The 19,108-nt window shown below is 42.9% G+C and overlaps 1 protein-coding gene across 2 annotated transcripts; it reads left to right on the forward strand.

Moving 5' to 3' along the window:
- The first annotated feature begins 9,477 nt into the window (after positions 1-9,477).
- Positions 9,478-18,804, forward strand: LOC117897554 (fibroblast growth factor receptor homolog 1). 2 transcript variants are annotated; one of them, XM_034806482.1, is made up of 2 exons: positions 9,478-9,850; positions 15,391-18,804. In XM_034806482.1, exon 2 carries the CDS (start codon positions 16,069-16,071, stop codon positions 18,352-18,354), a length of 2,286 nt encoding a protein of 761 aa, XP_034662373.1. In that variant the 5' UTR covers positions 9,478-9,850; positions 15,391-16,068; the 3' UTR covers positions 18,355-18,804. The 2 variants fall into 2 exon arrangements, with proteins under 2 accessions (XP_034662373.1, XP_034662375.1); XM_034806484.1 differs by lacking the exon at positions 9,478-9,850 and adding an exon at positions 13,304-13,443.
- The last annotated feature ends 304 nt before the right edge of the window (positions 18,805-19,108 follow it).

Below are 19,108 nucleotides of genomic sequence, written 5' to 3' on the forward strand. Positions count from 1 at the left end.
AGGCAGATAAAGATACAGATCCACTCCTCCTTCTCCCCTAGAGCTAGATCCACAGACCCTTATAATGGCTCTACTTATGAGAATGGCGTCTGCCTTACTTAACATTAACTTGTTGATTACCGAAGTAGAATTGCTTCCCCTTTAGAGAGAGAGAGTTTTAGCTTCCTCTCTGACTGATAGAGGGACCAGAAGTTACTTTCAATTGTGTATAAAATATTGTCTGTGGGAGAACAGGAATTATAAGCCCATTATCAGATTTATTGCCAGACTACTGTTTCAACGCCCACCCCATTAAAATGGGTAATGGCTTGGATGATCATAAATCAGGATCAAATGGTGTATAATCGAGCAACAGAGAGAGATACAGAGAGAGGGAGGGAGGGAGACACCAACAATTCAATTCAGATGACAGTTTTACAGCTACAGCAACATGGCCAAAGGGGTCCAAAGAAAAGGCAGAGAGAAACCGCACCCCAACAGACGATCTACCGCCGATCCATCGCCGATCTATAGGCCGATCTATAGGCGACACACTAAACTAGTTGGATTTCAATTAACAATAAAATTGAATCATAAATTGGGGACAAAAGGGCCACACACAAACCCGCAGGCCACAGAGAACCCAAACCCAGTGACGATTGTTATGATCGGTGGAGCACAAACAACATCAGCGATCGATGGACAGATCGCTGGTGGTCCAGCAACAAAATTAAGTCAAGATAAACCAGCGACAACAAGCGAGTTGTGGAGGAAACGTTAGAAGAAATTGAATTATCAATGCGACAAGGAAGGAAAGTGGTGCCGGGGACTGATCGTCCGAATGTCGCTAAAGTTGTAACGATCGTTGGAAGCGACACCTAGACAGCGCCGCACCATGCCAACAGTCCCCATGCCATGCCCCAATGTGTGTGGCATACTTTAAAATGTCACATAAACTTGAACGCTGATTAGCACAACAAAGTCGGTGGTGCATAACGAACGCTCTGGCAGCAGGTTGGGGCCACCGATGGTGTATTTAAGGCCTAAGTTCTCTCCACAGCGAGTGTATCTCATAGATATATAGATACATATGCATATAAATCAGCAGAGCCGAAAGAGCAAAGCTCCACTCTCTGGTCTGCTCTATTGTCTACACCATTGTGCGTCAGCAGACATCATTTTGGTGGCATTAACTCATTTGATTTAAGTAGCAGCCAGTGCCAGAGGAGAGCCATCTATCGAGGTTATGACAATACTTTGGACGACACTTTAGACGCTTTAGTCGGTCGCTTTAGTTGATGTGGTGTGGAGAGTCGATCGTGTTGGGGGGTCGTCCGTTGGCCGCTACTAAAAGAGACCTCCCAATGTGGGGAAATTTTGGGTTGAGAAATGAGGGAGTTGGCAGTGGAGTATTAGGAATGGAAGGTGAGCAGAAGATGCGTTAGAAAATTATCAAGAGATGGTACTTGGGATGTAAGGAAGGGTTCCATTGGTGCTAAAAATTGGCAAAGGATTAAGGATAGTAAGTGAAACCATTGAGACCATATAGGCAATGTTTTTCTCTGAATATTATAGCTCAACCCTGGGAATTAAGACCTGAAATTTGTATAGTTGCACTTGGATTTAAAAATGTATTCCAAGAGATTTGAGAGCATAAATAAAACTGGAAAATTAGTTTGATGTTCATTTTGTGATTAATATGCAAATATTGATATTAAATATATTTTAAATATAATTTATGTATTTGTTTAAATTTAAATAAATATATTACAGAATCTTAATAAATATATTGAATATTTCAAATAATTGTTTCTATATTTAAAATAATTTTTTTCATATTTAAAATATTTGTTTTCCCATTTAGATTCAATATATTTCCTACAAATTAAATATAATTTACTTAAAGTGTTTTATATATTGATTAAATATTATGCCTTAATATGGTTTAATAATTGAAATAAATATTTTTGTGTTCCGTTTTTTCCTTTGCCTTTTTTCCGTGTACTGACAAAGTCTTCGAAGCGAGTCAAGGCGCGTCAACAAAGTAATTAATTACTTTATATTCCACCGAAAATCATGAACATTTAGTAGAGCGTAAAGCCCAATGATCACCCAATAAATACCTAAGACAGCCTCAAGCAATCATTAGATTTGAATCAAAATCTAACGAATATATTTACCGATCACACAGCAAAATACCCAAAATGATTGTCTGCACAATTGAGGAAGTTTTTAGCGCTTTCGACCACCTAAAGCTAGACAAAGTTGGTATTAATTTTTAATTGATCAATTATGTTGGTTGCAACAACAGCAGCAGTAACCCATGGACTACTGGGAGGAATTGCTGTAGGAAACCGCAGCCCCAAAACCGGGGGAAAAAGTGGTACAGCTTAAGGAAAACATAACGCCATGTAGTACCCGCCTGTAGTTGGCCTGCCTGTTGCCTGCCTGTAGCCTGCTGCCTGCCTGCTGATCATAATCGCAACGATTTAAGTGATTGCCATACCACAAGCTGGGGAATGGGTATTGGGGTGTATCTCTGGGGTTGGCTTTGGGGTTGGGGAGTGGGTGGAGTAGCCGCAGCCAAGGCTAGACATGAAATGCAAACGGTATAACGCTGCCTGCTGACTGCCTGCCTCTTGGGATCGTGCCTCCTGCACCTGTTGTGTGGCTCCAGCACAGGGACTCGTCTCTTGCATTGAATCGTAGATCGCAGATGGCGGTAGCTTTTGTGTGGTGTGAAAAGGCATTTGTTGTTTGATGATGATCACGAACACGAAAGAATGAACGCAAATAGGCGGTGCATCATCTATTTTTTTGTATTTAATTAAAAGTTATTAGCAGCCACAGTAGCCTTTTGTGTTGAATGGATAATCATTAAGGAACGCTTGGATATAATTGTAAATAAATGGCAAATGGCACACCAAGCTGGTGGCTGATCGGCGCCAATCAATCGATTTTGGCTGATGATCTGATCGACATGTGTAAGAACCATTTGGACAACTCATTTGGTAGCAACAATCTCATTGCAAATGCCAAACACGTACAAACGTCGAACAAGACGATCAACACCAGCAGCCAACGAGCATCAAAATGATCCTCAAGTGATCTCCCTGTCTCTCTCCTCTCTGATTAATTTCACTTGTCGGCTATGCCTAGCAAAATTGTTTCAATTAATTTAGTGATTAATCCACGAACGTGATCGGTGTAACAAAAGCCAACAGCAGTAGCAACAGCAGATGCCAGAGCCAGAGCCAGAGCTTGAGCCAACCAACTGGGTCATAAAAAACCGCCAAAAGATTAAGTGTGCAGGCTAAGTGGCGTTCCGCGTTGCGTTTATAACTCATTCAGAGCAGAGAGAGAGAGACGAGGGGAATTACCCTAGAATGTGTAGCTAGATGACCCAATTTCCTCTTTTGATTCCTTTGGCCATAAAAATCGAAACTTAATTTGGTGTTAATGCTGCCTCTGACTCCGCTGCCGCTGCCTGCACACAAAGACTCCAGAATGTAGTCACAAAAGGCGCTGCATATTCTTTTTTTTTTGATTGGTATGCCATAAACGGGCATTGAGGAAATTATAAACGCATAAAAAAAAACGGCACAGGATCACAGAGAGCGCGAGGGGAGAGACGCTTAGTTTGGGGTCTTTTGGAGCAGAGTTTGAGGCTGTCTTTGGAGCAATCTTTGGCGCTGTGCTCTTTGTAGCAGTCGGTCTCAGGTGCACACACCAGGGCAACGTTGTCATGCATATGCATTTGATTTATTAACCTTTCATAGCCATTCGTGTCGACAGCAACAACAACAAACGATGCAAAATTAATGCGCATTGAAACGCCAAACATGCAACACACACACATAGAGCCTTAAGACCTGCTCCACATCGAAGGAGCCACAGAGAGACAGAGCAGAAACAACGTCCGATGGCTACCCGCTAAATCCTTTCATGTGCTTTTTTACTCGACATGTGTTTGATGCCAAAAACAGCACACAAAAATCTCTGAAGCTCCGGCAGCTTCAGGTTCTAAGCGTTGTGGCATGCCACGCCAGCGCACACCACACACCGTGCAGCACCATGCGGCATGCACCACGCATGCGCGGCTGGCTGATTGCCTGCCTGGCAGTTGGTGGTACAGTTATGTCAGCGACGTTTTTGGAAGGCCAAAAAATGCCAGACAAACTGGCACTGGCACGCAGAGCCCAAAAGGTGGATTGCCTCGCTGCTCTCCCCCCCTTGCTGCTCTGTCTGACAGCATCTGGTAATTGCGGGGGATACAAGATCAAATACGGTAGCCTTTTGTGGATTGGATCGCGAATCTCGCAGCCACAGACAACAATAAATTTGCGTGCCAACACTTTTGTTGTTGTTGTTGCTGCTCGTACACTTTGTTGGGGTTCGGTTAAGGGTATGGGAACTATTTAATCAGCTTTAAGAAGGTGAACTGATCGTGGGAGATAAGTGGCAGAGAAGGAGGCAAAGATATATGATCTAAGGATCGCTTTAGTTGGAGGTGACTGAGTAAGGCATGGGTGTAGAATTTGTTGATGTTTTGGGATATTTGAAGGTAGGATATTGATGGGAGCTTGGGATAGGTATAATTAGCAGAAATATGGATGTAAAAGGGTTTTGGAAATTGTATATGGGATAACTACAATACTTTTAGCAGAGATTATTGATTCTGAAAGATGTCTAAGGACTTCCTCTGACAATAAACCACTTATTAAAATTGATAAGAGCTTAGGAATCACTTTAAATATTATAATTTGATTACGGGAGATCGAAACTTATCATTAGAAAACACATCAAAGGTTCTTAAATACCAGTGAAGACTTTTGTTGTACAAATATTTATATTTAAATACAAGAAACATTCGAAAATTGATGCTCTTAATCGCTGATCTGAAGAGTAAGCGGAATAATCGGGAATCCTATTCGGTTTTTGGTAAACACAAATCTAGATTCTTAAGGAACTATTTATGGGATATTATAAAACGAAAATGGTTCATAGACCATGACTAAAAGTGATAAATATTCAACTGAAGATTGGACTTATTTATAAACTGATAAAAATATCCAAAGTGAATGCAAATGTAATATTTTGTATTATAAATATAACCAAAACCCATCGATAATGATATTTTAAGAGCATAGTTACCCATAAGAAAAAGATTTTTCGGCTTCCCAATCTCAAGTATTTCCACTTCCTCTTTAATTTCTCCTTCCAAGAGCATTCACCATTCGTTTTTGTTATCATTACTTTCCCGTTAACTATTTTTTTTTGGCTGACTTATGCGAACGCATTTGCATTGTGTGTAACCTGCCCGACATGCATGTATATGCAGCACCACCACCACCACGCCAAACACAACGTAAATGCTTAGGCAGCATGTAAAGCGAGTTGCCGGCGTGTGTGGGAAATATTTGTTGTTGAGCCATCGACCGCCAGGCCATGGCCAGTAGCCGGGTGAGCCAACCAGGCAGTCAGCTAGTCAGCCAGATTGTTGTAGTCAACAGATTGCCCTGCATCCCCCTCTACAAGCTGCAGATCCAAGCCCCCGCTTTGGTCTACCAGGTGCAGTTATGATTTATGAGTTATTTCTGACTCCTTCTGCCTTCTCCTTGGGGTTACAGCTGCCCCTCCAGCACTCAGTTTCCCTGCCTCTCCGGGGCTTCTCCTGCTTCGGGTTACTCCCCATCCTCGCCTGGGTTATGCTCCTTTGAGCTTTGAGGTGAGGCCTCGTATGTTTCCAACGGCGTAAATTATATCGGGCTTAGCATAAATCGTCAATTACAGCACATGATTATTATTAGGGATCATGTGGACGTTGGGGCAGGGCATCAACAACCAAAAATAAATACAAGAACAAAAACTTGGGACACGCCCGCGCCAAGCCCAATCCGGCCAGGGGTCTGTTTTTTTTTTTTGTATTTTAAACGCACTTTTAAGCGCCAGTTTTAGCCGTGTTTAAGCCACAATCTGCAGCAGCAGCAGAAGATGGGGAACTGCTTTTTAAATTATGGCCTAGACGGAGGATGGGCAAAGGCAACAGCGGTTCCTGTGCCCCCGAACCTTTTGGCTAGACTTGGAGCGGGAAAGAAACACAAAGACTGCGGGTACTGCCTCGACTGCTCTCGGGCTCTCTGCTGCTGGCTGCAAACAGTAGCCAGCACACAGCCAAACATCGTAGATCGTGTATCTAATATAATTAATACACCTTTCATTAGAGTTAGCTGCCGACGTACCCTCCACTCCCACAATCGATTCGAAATGCTCTGAAAGAGAATTTTCATTTTTTGGGATCTACAATTTCACGTAGATCTTGTTGCTCATAGATGATCTTCATGCACACACACACACACACACAATATAAATCAATCAGAGGCATACAAGTTCATTGACAGCTCGCACAGCTTGCATGGGGCCCAGGCAAGTCTCTCCAGACTCTACATGATCCATGGATCCTCAGCTCAGTGCGTTGTGCGCTGTGCTGTCTGTTGGCCAGGCCGGGCCAGGCCAGAAAAAACCAACCAACCCGCCTGTCAAATTGCCGGACCTTGTAAGTTATGATTAGCTCACGCGCTTAAAGATTTAAGACCGGAAATGCTAAGGAGAGTGAGACAGACAGACACAGAGAGAGAGATCGCTCTCGGTAGGAGCGTACAGCGCCCAATAATTCAAATTCGAATTCAGTTTTTTGAGTGATTTGAAATGTGATTTGAGTTTTGTTGTGGCCTGCGCCTGCGCCTGCGCCTGTGTCTTGAGGGCCCGTCTCTGCTTATTGGATTCTCATTCGTTTCTTTTTCTTTGCCTCTGCCCAGCACCCGCATAATATTTTCTCAGCCCACTCTGCCAGCCGTAACTCAACTCCGCAGATCGATGCTATGCATAGATTTTGTTTGCATAAATTATGGCCAATACAACTGCAGATGAACTAGAGTTGTTTTTAGCTCTCTTTTTTTGTCAGCCTGCTCCAAAAAAATGTAAAAAAAAACGAAGTAAAAATTTCTCATTGGCATATTTCGCATATAATTGGCTATAAAAATTCATGTTAATGTGCAATTAATCATATTAGCAATTAACTTTATGCTGTTTGCCTGGCTCTGCACGAGATCTCTTACTGTCTCTCTCTTTCTCTCTCTCTCTCTTGCTGGTTTCGTGTCTCCAAAAGCCGTTCGGTTGGCCACTTGTAGCCTGGAGTAGCAGCTCTGGGAGCTGCGGACTCTGTTGCCTTTTTGAGCCAATTTTCCCCAATATTTATTTCTATGTTCGTAACGCTAACAACTTGGCTCGGTTTCGGTCAAATTGAAAACCCATACGGAAGCTTATACACAGCACAGGACACACAGACAGGCGAAGGAGCAGCCAGCAGGCAGTTGGCTTCGGTTCTAGCCAGAAGTGCATAAAATTTAAGTATTATGACCATACACTGCCCCTGCTGCTGCTGCTGCTGTCTCTGCTTTGGTCTTTGGCTTTACGAGGTTGTTAACTGTTGAAACTATTCTAACCATTCATTGGCTTACTCCTCCTCCTACCATAGAGAGATCATGGCTGGGGTTCGGGTTGGGGTGCCCCATCAATTAATCAGTCAAGCGTAACGCCATTTGGCACAAAACGGGGCCTCCAAGCAGCCAGCAAACCCACAATTGATACTCAATAATCGTTAATTGTTTCTCGATTTTCGAGTCTCCCATTGTTTGGCAACCCTTTTTTATTATTTCTCCACCAAGAAGAAACGCTAAACGATGCCATTGTCTTTCGGGGCGCACACAGCATGTGTTCCCCCAGAGTGTCATTCATTAGACAGTCTTTCTTCTCTTCACTGTCTTCTCTACGACTGCTGGCTACTGTTTATCATTTGGCATTTAAGTAGCTGGCAAGCCATAATTAATAACTGCTAACTTACTTAGCGCTGCATTGTGCCAGCTAATGAATCCCATTCCGCACGATTTTATTACAAGAATGAAGCGTGAAGAAGCGATTAAATATTATTTCTATGGTTTTTGTGTTAGGAAAGAGTTCTTAAGACTTTGCTGCGCATAAATTTGACAATTTGTGACGAATTTTTAGTTGGATTGGAGACCGATTTAATTTCAGTGACAAATTTGAAGCTGCGTCAATAATTTTTGTATAAATAGTTCGAAAAAGTGACAGAAAGTTTATGATCTTTGACAAAAATCTGGTTTAAATGTAATCGATAATAGAAATATTTGTGCTAGGGTCTAAAAAGATCTTTTTGCAGGTTTCTTTTTACTTTAAAGCATACATTAATAATGTTTAAAAACTTAAGGGAGCATCTTAAGGGTGATCAATGGGATCTCTCCTCTAAAGAGAGACCCAAAGAGTAGCCTAAAGAAAACACTTCTGATGTTTCAGCTATGGTTTTAATTAGATTAGGCAATTTTCTGCTTATGCAAATACCATTAAACAGTGATATATTTTAATATACATAATATTATAATAGGTGTAAAATATATAGTCACCATCGGAAGAACCGAAAGAGCGGAAGTAGTGGTTCAATGGTACCAGAATAGTTTAAAATGTAACAGAAATTGGTGGAAAATCATAGGAAATGATGCTCCAAAGCTTTTTTTTAAGTTAAATGTTTCCGATTTTAATACTTTCCATTAAAAATTGCGTACAATACGCATGGAAAGGGGCTTTCTATTGGGTTATAAATGACTTCTAAGTGATAAATCCTACAATAGTTGTACGAAATTCTCATTAAAATAAACGGAAAGGTTTTGCTAATATTTATTTTAATTTCACGCTATATTATACAATAAATTATAAAATATTTTCAATGTAAATACCCTTAAATCCTTAAAAATGTTTTAAAAATAAGCCAGCGCTGCCCCTGTGCCACTTTGGGTACGCATTTACAAATGTGGCACTCCTACCCCTCATAATGATTATGCATGCTTTTTAACGCTGGCCGCACAAAACTATGCAACAAACTGGGGCACAGACGACATCTGGCTGAGCCATTTTCATTTTCATTTAACTCAATGGCATGAATATAGAACGAGAGCAGCGACCGAGCCACCACGCCGCGCCACTCAATTACACAAATTTCACTTTCCAAGGGAAGGCCGCCGCCACTCAACAGCAGCAGCAGCAGCAGCCCCTGTGCCCTCACAGCCCAGATCCCTGATCCCATATTCCACTCCTCTCTTTCTCCGTCACTCTCTTTTGGTTGTGGGGGGGTTATACAATGTGTTTTTGTTCAGTTGTTGTATTTTGTTTATGCGGCAGCCCGCCAGCCGCAAAAATACATTGAAGAGATCTGTTTTTCTGTGTATTTTCCAGCATTCGGGTACACAGGCTATGATGATGATGATGATGCTGCTGATGGGGGAATGAATTCCGTTTCATTTGTGTTCCCTCATTTAATTGAAGAGATTTATTTTCGCAGGCGGGCAGGCATAGCCCAGCCAGCCCGCGTTTTCAGTTTTTCAGTTGCGATCGGACTGCGTGCCAATACAGATCGGAACAGAATCCGTATAGAAAACGGAACTACATACATTTGTACATATTCTACGGGCAAACTAACAATCGAACGGCAAATACAAGTGCGCTTAATATTTATTGGAAATTCCACAGCAGTTTTGAGTTTTGTTTATGCCACAAAAAAGAGCTGCGAAAGTGTGCCTGAGTATTTCAAGAATTTTAAGTGCAAACATTTCCCCCAGAAGCAAGAGAATTCTTCTGTTTCCCAATTGTGTTTGGTGTGTGTTGAAACATTTACAATAATTTTCCGTGGAAAAAAAACGACACTTTTGTGGATACAAGCGGACTATTTGGCAAGGCAGCTTTTCTTTTTGTTGTCTTCCTACGATTTTTCTTTTGGAGCAACGAAAACAACACATGTGAGGTAAGTTTTTAAAAATATACCCCGTACGTAAACCCAAGCCCCCAGCCTATATGTAGTGCATGTTTTGCTTTTGGTTTTGGTTTTGGATTTTATTTGTTGTTGTATTTTTTGCGTAATTGCGCAAATTATTTGTTTGGTCTACTTTTTGATGGACCGCAACGTACAAACAGCAATTTGACTTTTCACCCAAAGGCCAAAAATCAGTAGAAACAAAAACATTCTATAGTAGTTTCTGTTGTAGTTTCTGTTGTGCCCCTCCATGGCGTGGCAGGCATCTGATTGGTGTCGTTTATCGCAGTGTCTGTCTGTCTGTCAGTCGTTCAATTATCACAGACTGACTGGCTGTACCCTATAGCTACTGTTTGGATAGATGGATAGATAGTTCCCCAGCGCACATACATTTCTGGCACTGCGTTGTGTTATGGTTCTATGCCCAAATTGAAAGCACCAGTGCCAGTGCCAGTGCTTTCCCATTCTAATTTATTAAGTTATTTATTTGTTTTTACAACAGAAAACAGAACAGAGAGCGGAGGAGAATCCGTGTACTAGGCATCATAATTTAGTTTTGCTATCGGTCTGTCTGTGTGTTGTATTTTTTCCCATGAAATCTCTTTTCCATCTTTTCCATTTATTTCTCTGTTTATCAACATTTCATATGGGGAACATTATGAACCAATGCAATATTTAGCCGCGTAAACAAACATTTCAAACTTGTGCTACATATACGAAACGATGTGCGTTCTATGTACATGTGTCTAGCTATATCTATATATATTTTTGTTGTATTTATTCTTCTTATATCTGTTGAGCTTTACGATGGGCAACACGTTCTCCTACTGTTCCTGCTGCTTCTGGGCTTCTGTTTTGTTGCCTTTGGCAGTCACTCAATTTTGCTCTCATCTCTTCCTCTGCTCTGAGAGATCTGTTCCATTTCGATTGTACATACATATGTACATATGTATGTAGTTCTCATCTTGAATGATCATTAGGGTTAAGTTTGTTTAGCTAATTGTATGGCTGCTAGCCCCCTTATTGTTTCGATCTTGAATGGAAGTTTATAACGTAAAGATCTTAGGATAAATTATATGGAAATTACGAAGTTTATAAAGGAAAAGCGAAGCATAATCTTTTTTGATTAATTTATGCCTAAAAGCCACTCAAGAAAGCTTTATGGGCACGTGCGGATTTTTATTTTAAATATTTCCTGTAATCTTCAATCGAATTATTTACTGTTTTGTATTAAAACGTGATGGAAATGAGATTTTCTGTGGGATTTAAGCGTTCAGTAATATTATTAGAATTATTGTTATTATTGTTTCCGAATTTGATTATATTTATTTTGAGATTTTAGGCTGAAGGTTGCATTAATTATTTTGACTTTAGCTCCGATTTTTTTGTTGTCCTTTTAATCTAAATATTTTATTTTATTTTTCTTGGCTCAATCAAATGAGTTTCACTTTAATTTCCATATACGCTATCGATCCTCCATCGATCTACATAGATTCTGGAACCTTTCGGCATTATGTACTTTGATCTACCATTTTTCCTGCTGCACTAGCCTGCCCTTCAGCCTGCTCTGCCCCGCTGGCTGTCAGTCTCTCACCTTTTCGTTCTCGTGATGTCTTCAACCTTCGCGCTGTCACGTACTCTCGTTCGTACTGAAACCATTCAAAATTACAGACTCGTGCCGGTCGCCACAGCACCATATCTGTGGCATGAGGGGGGTTTGGGTTAACCAAGTGCGTCACACACAAACAGCGGCAAGTGGAAGTGGCAACCATTGGGGTTTTGAAGAGGCGGGTGAACCCATAAACTCAACCTATGGAAACACATCTCTGATGGATTGTGTTGTGCTGTTGTATATTTATTTTGCACCGAGTTATTGCAAATATTTTGGCGTGTGTTTATTTGGGGAATTTTAACCGGCCGCTGGACAGGAAATATACTAAGGAAAGTTTTGTTTCAATGGAGGTGAAGGTCAATAAGGCCATTCGGCAGGGGAAAACTTTTTCTGGCACTTTCTGGCAGTTTCCGATGCGGCAGTTTCCTGGAAATTCATCCAAGTTGTTTCGGTTAACCCCTTCGTGTGCATTTGGTGTTCGTTTGCCTTCGGGTTTTCGTTGCTGTTCGGTTTTTCGTTTGCATTAAGAATCAATTTTAGGTCTGTCGCGCCCTTCCGCCATTTCAGCGAGGAGAATAGGATAGGATGTCTGTGCAACACATGTGTGGCACGAGAACTTAGGTAGGGAATGGATGGCTGCCCCGGTCGAACGTTGATGATGATGATGTGCCCACATGTTGGATGGGTCTGCGTCTGCGACTGTGTCTGCGTCTGGGTCTGTTGCAGTCAACAATAGTAGTGCAACCCGAAACAATATTTGCCCTTGTGTCGTCGTCGTCGTCGTCGTCGTCGCACTGGAGGCGTGGCCCGAGGGCGCGGGCGGGCGTGCAGAAGGCCACATAAAACAGGGACAACATCATAAGAACATTTGTGTTTTTGTTGTTTTTGTTGCTTTTAATTTCTTTAATTTTTTCGTTGTGCCGCCAGATGTGGGCTGTGGAAAAAGATGAGCACAGCCAGCCAGCCAGCAGCCGGAGCAGCAGCAGCAGAGGAGCTGAGAGACCAGCAACTGTGTCTGTTTTAATTAAGCGTCAGAAAGAGACAGATACAGAACGGTGCTGAACGGGGGTGGGAGACAGAGAGACACACAGATCGGCGAGGCATATGTGAAAAATTAAGGCAAGGCAAGGCAAGGCGACCGTTGAAAGCGAAATGAGAGGCACACACACAAAAAAGATGCGGGAAGCAAAAGGCAACGACCAACAAAATAAAACTTGTAGCACAGCGAAGGGTGAATTGCAAAGGGACGATGCTTGGATACCCTGGAAAAATGTGAGAAGATGAAAGAAATTATGAATGCTTTCGAATTGGATTTGGGATTAATTAGGAAATAAATTATTAATAATAATTTCCACACAGAATTTTCAGCTTTTTCTAGTCCCTAACGTTTCCCCCTCACCGCTTGCAAAAAGTTATCCCTTTCGCTCCCTATCCCAACCTTCTTTCTGCTACAGCATACGCTTCCTTTCCCTTCTGTGTATTACTGGGTATCGCAACAAAGTGCAGGCAGGCATTGGAAATATAACGGCAAAAGTGGAAGCCCACACAGACAAGCGACATACACACGCACCTAAGCACACGACGGACAAGAGAATGAAGGCAGAGAGGAAGAGAGAGAGGGCCCACTAAATTGAGTTGTTCTGTCTCGACGCCGGCGCACTGAATAGGACAATGCGAGTGGGAGCGAGAGAGAGAGAGAGCACAGCACTTCCACGGAGAGCGCGCGTAGGAGACAAGAGACAAGCGTGAGAGAGAAACCGTATGATCATTTGAGAATCGGAACTGAAATTGGCATTGGGCACAGATCGCCACATCGTTTTTCAGTCCAACGGACTACGCAGCGGTATTTAGAACAGTCTTCGTTTTCGATTGCGATTGCGAGAGTCGGCTGTAAACGCGAATAATACACAAAAATTACTTCTCCCCCTAGAGAAACGGAGATACTGCGGATACAGTGAGAGAACGGAACGACGTGAGTGAGGGGAGAACTGTGCAAAAAATAGAATACGTGTAAATGGGGGGAGAGAACATTAAACAGTAGGCTCTGTGCTGTGCTGTGTTGTGCCATTCAAATGTACATAAATGTGTACATAATGTACATGATGCAGCTGAAGGTGCCACCCAGTCCCTGCATCCACCAGCCGCCGTACCTTGTTTTTGCCATTTATTGAGGGTACACCTTTCCATGTACAGTGCAGCTTCGGCAGAAGTAAAAGAACTAAAGTTTTTAATGGTGAAAGTTTCTATCAGAATAGTTCCTTTATGCTTTTCTTATCAATACAACTCGCAAAAGAGAAATACAAATACAAAATAATAAAGGGAAAAACTGAACTAAATCAATAATGGTTATTGGATGTGTGTCTTGGACTATCGTAAAGATGCGCAACAAAAATGAATATTTTCTCAAAGAAGTTTGACTTAAGAAATAAATTAAACTTCAAAACTTTCATAAAAATTAATCAAATGTTAAAAAAAAAAACAAATTTTTTCCTATACCGATTCTCAAACCAATCAAATTTTATATGTGGCTGCTGATAAATATATTTGGAAAACATCTTATAAGAAACTTTGAATAATTTTGAGTCCTTCAACCAAACAGTCTTCAAAAGTTTTTCAGTCAAATTCCCTTTTAATTTGTAATTTAACTTAAATTGTTTTCGGCCGGAAACCTTCAGCTTCGGAGAATTTGATGCTCAACCCTTCTTATACTCCTAAAACCTTAAAACAGTTTCTACTTTCTCACTCCAGAAAGTACTGCAGCACTGGCACCTGGTACTTTACATAAAAAACTGTCTAAAAAAGCGCTTTCCCTTGCTTCCACCAAAGATGTGCTCACTTGCCCAGTCAACATTTAATGGCCATTCATAAAAAAAGCGATAGTATTTGCCTGGCTGGCTGGCACTCTTTAATGTCCACTGACATAAAAAGCTATTTTCAAAATCGATAAAATATTCAACGACAGTCGAAATAAAATGAAAAATCTCCACTTGTGAGCTCATTCCGAGGGAATGGGATGGACAATCGTTTGCAATTTACGAGAATGGCACGCGCTGGACCACAATCAGAGAGCCAACGAGTAGAGAGAGGAGAGCGGTAGAGAGAGGATCGGCTGGCGGGGGACAAGTTACCGGAAATGTGCGCGACATTTTAATTAAGTTCACCAAATGGAAATGGCCTTTAATCAAGTCAAGTCCAAAAAAAACGCTGAGATTTATTCTTTGCAAATTCTTGAACAAATTAAAAAGAAGAAGAACATTTTTTGTATGCCTTAAAACGAGAACAGAACTTTTGCTTGTAAACAAAATTTGAAAGGAAATTCATTCAAACGTAGAAAACAGCAAACGGATGTGCCAGCGCATAGATACATTTCCCTTTCCGAGATGTATTTGCCTTTCCGCGATACATTAGCCATTCCTTCCGCTTGGTTGCTGGCTAATTGGGTGAACAGTTTGAATTAATCTGCCAGGGATCATGGAACGAGTGCCTACACGTTGCCGGGAAAGGTCTTTGAGCGATTATTGAATGATCTTTCAACGTTCCAAGAGTGATCTTCCAGCGACCTCATAACTTAGAACACGAAGGAATGCTCTAACAGCCACCGTCCAATACCTCTTTTAGGCTTGCAAAACTAATATTAGATCTAAGAATAATTCTTCAACGATCTTTAAGTAATGAAAATGATCTTTAAACTCAAAAATCTTTTAATATTCCAACACTTCCGTTTCAAAGTTTTATTAAAATCCCAAACCAAACCAAAAGTCCATAAAATATGACTAAAAGCACATAAAACTCCCACACTTACACATTAACCCTAGTATTTTGACCGCAAGTGTGTGTATGCCGCACTGCCATGTTGCATGTAAAATACCTTAGCTCTAGCCGGAAATGAACATAAATCTAATCGAATGCATTCTTCCAGGTGTTGCAGCAGTCACATCAAACCGCCCGGCAGCTGCTGAATGATCTATGAACTTGTCTCTTGTATCTTGTATCTGTATCTGTGTACGCCCACGATTTTGGGGGGAGCTCTCATTTGGTGACAAGATGGCTGCCATAAATCCATCAACTCACTGAGTAAATCACACCCCACAAGCCAAAACAATAATTAAGAGGCATATAAATACGATACATAGAACGAGGAGTAGTATTTCCGTTACGCAGCGACAAAAGGTGGATCCATCAAGTGAAGGAGGATCATCATCATCGAGAGATAGAGAGAGGAGAGAGTAGAGAGGAGAGCGATCACTTCAAAGAAGGCGCCAAAAACACATGTTGTGTGGTGCCCCCTAAAGAGACGGCAAAACTGTTGCTGTATCCATAATAAATTAGAGAGAACTTAGAAGATCACTGATCTGCTTCCGCACAGAGAGACAGAGAGAGAGAGAGCGCAGATCAGATCAAATGCTGTAGGAACCCCAAGCTAAAGTGGATTTCCGGTGAATAAAAAACCAACACAAGGGAAAACACATGCGACAAACTCCATCAGAAACGGAGTTGCAGTTGCAGTTGCAGTTGTCTGCCAGCGCCTACCCCTTGGCTGCTGCGAGTGGCACTTAGGAGGGGTGCACGCACGATACAAAAAGTTACAAAAATAAATATGCTAAAAATGGACATGTGCAGTGGCTGGAGTGGCAGCAACAACAGAAGCAACAGCAGCAACAGTGGCAGACGACAACACAACAGTCGCTCGAAGATCATGTTGAGGGAAAGACTTGTCTGGGCTGTGCTGCTCTCTGTGGTGCTCATGACACCGCCACAAATCCACGCTAGACGCTCACCTGCCAGCTCGCAAGAGCTGCTCAAGGACTACGATAATGTGGGAGCCAGCAATCGACAGAGAAGTGCAGCAACGCCGAACCAACCAACACCAAATAATCCACCCGAAATCAGCAATCCAACGGAGGAAAACAATGGCGAGGATGATGACAAATCCACAGTGGCAGAGGCAAGCCCCAAGGCGACACAAAAGCGACCCTACTGGAAGAATCTCAATAAAATGGTCTCACTGCAGACCAAACCTTCAGGTTCGCTGTTAACTCTGAGCTGTCCCGCGCTGGGCAGTCCGGAACTGAAGCTCACGTGGTACCGCAACGACACAAGCGAGTGGTCTCGGAATTATGGCAGTCTGAAGAAGATACGTTGGACCCTCACCATGGAGGATCTAGTGCCCGACGACTCGGGCATTTACACCTGCCAAGTGTGCAATGATCTGGGCTGCATCAGTCATGCCACAAAGTTGATAGTCAGCGATCGAGTGAATCACAAGCCCATACTGATGACGGGTCCCGGGAATCTAACGCTGCTGATCAATGGCAGCGGACACATGAACTGCAAATATCTATCGGATTTGACGAGCAAAAAGGCGTGGATATTTGTGCCCTGCCAAGGTGTGACAAATTGCTCGAATAATCGCACCATTGTGGCACACGATTTGGATCGTTTGGATTTCGTCAACGTCACCATGGAGCAGGAGGGCTGGTACACGTGCGTCGAGAGCAACAGTCTGGGGCAATCGAATAGCACCGCGTATCTGCGTGTGGTGCGAAGTTTGCATCTGCTCGAGGCGGGCATGCCCAGTTTCTTCATGCGCAGCAATGGCATGGTGGCCAGTGTCATTGTCACTTTTCTGCTCCTCCTCGTGTGCTCCTTCTTCGTCTACTATGCCGTGCGCAAGATGAAGCACGAGAAGCTGCTCAAGCAACGCATCGAAACGGTGCATCAGTGGACCAAAAAGGTGATCATCTTCAAGCCCGAAGGTGGCGGCGATTCCAGCGGTTCCATGGATACCATGATTATGCCCGTGGTTAAGATACAAAAGCAACGCACGACTGTGCTGCAAAGTGGCAACGAACCGGCGCCCTTTAACGAATATGAATTCCCGCTGGACTCCAACTGGGAGCTGTCGCGTGGACAACTCGTACTGGGCGCCACTCTGGGTGAGGGCGCCTTTGGTCGCGTTGTCATGGCAGAGGTCAACGGTGCCATTGTGGCCGTTAAAATGGTCAAGGAAGGACACACCGATGATGATATTGCCAGCTTGGTGCGGGAAATGGAAGTGATGAAGATCATTGGACGCCACATCAACATTATCAATCTGCTGGGCTGCTGCAGTCAGAGTGGCCCACTCTATGTCATTGTGGAATATGCGCCGCATGGCAACCTGAAGGATTTCCTCTACAAGAATCGTCCGTTTGGGCGGGAGCAGGCGGACAGCTCACAGCCACCGCCATCCCCACCGGCGCACATCATCACCGAAAAGGATTTGATCAAGTTTGCCCATCAAATTGCACGTGGCATGGACTACCTGGCCTCGCGGCGTTGCATCCACCGCGATCTGGCCGCACGCAATGTACTCGTCAGCGATGATTATGTGCTAAAGATAGCGGACTTTGGTCTGGCCAGGGACATACAGAGCACGGAATACTATCGGAAGAACACCAATGGACGGCTGCCCATCAAGTGGATGGCGCCGGAATCGCTGCAGGAGAAGTTCTACGACTCGAAGAGCGATGTCTGGTCCTACGGCATTTTGTTGTGGGAAATTATGACCTTTGGGGCACAGCCCTATCCCACCATTATGTCTGCGGAAGAGCTCTACAGCTATTTGATGTCTGGGCAGAGGATGGAGAAGCCCGCCAAATGCTCGATGAACATTTACATTCTGATGCGACAATGTTGGCATTTCAATGCCGACGATCGGCCGCCCTTTACGGAGATTGTGGAGTACATGGATAAGCTGCTGCAAGCCAAAGAGGATTATCTGGATGTGGATATAGCCAACTTGGATACGCCACCCTCGACCAGCGATGAGGAGGAAGATGAATCGGATGCTGAGCAAATGTTGCGATATCATTACGTTAAGAGATCAGCAAATGATCACTAGGATCTTTGCAACTGAAACTTTAACTTGAAATACGATTTTGAAACTATCTTTGCCACGATCTACTGTACATATCTCGCCTATAAGTCTGTAAATCTATTTAGAAACAAACGCAACCAAAATTGAACCAAAAAGCAACACGAATTTATTGTTAGTATTAGTTGATAGCATACAATAAACATTATTATATATTATATATATTTGCATAAGGGGACGTGCAGCAGTGCCCCTCGGTTTAGCACCTTAAGTTTTAATCTTTAAGCTATCGGTTGTATTTTCTTCTTGTGTTTGTATTTCTGTATTCTCTGTACTGATCTTTGTAGTATTCTCTGCAGTTTTTATACTCGCTAAATGATAAATGTAAACGCGCTACGGTGCAGCTCCCCCCACTCCCCCCGAAAAAAGTGCCTTATGAAACAATAAATGTTGTACGTATCTGTATCTGAAGCTATATTTGTATCTGTATCTATGCACACACCAAAGCAGACAGCAAGATCATGACGTCTCAATTTGGGGAAAATCTGTGAAAAAAAATAACACTCGATTTGAACCGCACGAGGCACGCGCGTCACTAAACGGAGAAATGATGAATGGAACGGCCTGCGGTCCACTCTTTTTTTTTGTTGTACCCCCCACCACTCTCTGTGCCGCTGCCTGTTGCCGAGGTGTGGATGGGGTCGGTCTTTTGGGGTCTTGTGTCTGGGGGTCGGCAGCGTCGGCGGCGGCTCGTTTGTTGACGCGCTAAATGCCAAGAGCG

The sequence above is a fragment of the Drosophila subobscura genome, chromosome O, assembly GCF_008121235.1.
Source record: "Drosophila subobscura isolate 14011-0131.10 chromosome O, UCBerk_Dsub_1.0, whole genome shotgun sequence".
NCBI lineage: Eukaryota > Metazoa > Arthropoda > Insecta > Diptera > Drosophilidae > Drosophila > Drosophila subobscura.

Bases quoted from the DNA above. Each gene is read 5' to 3' on its own strand.
- LOC117897554 (XM_034806482.1), top strand. From the start codon at position 16,069: ATGCTAAAAATGGACATGTGCAGTGGCTGGAGTGGCAGCAACAACAGA.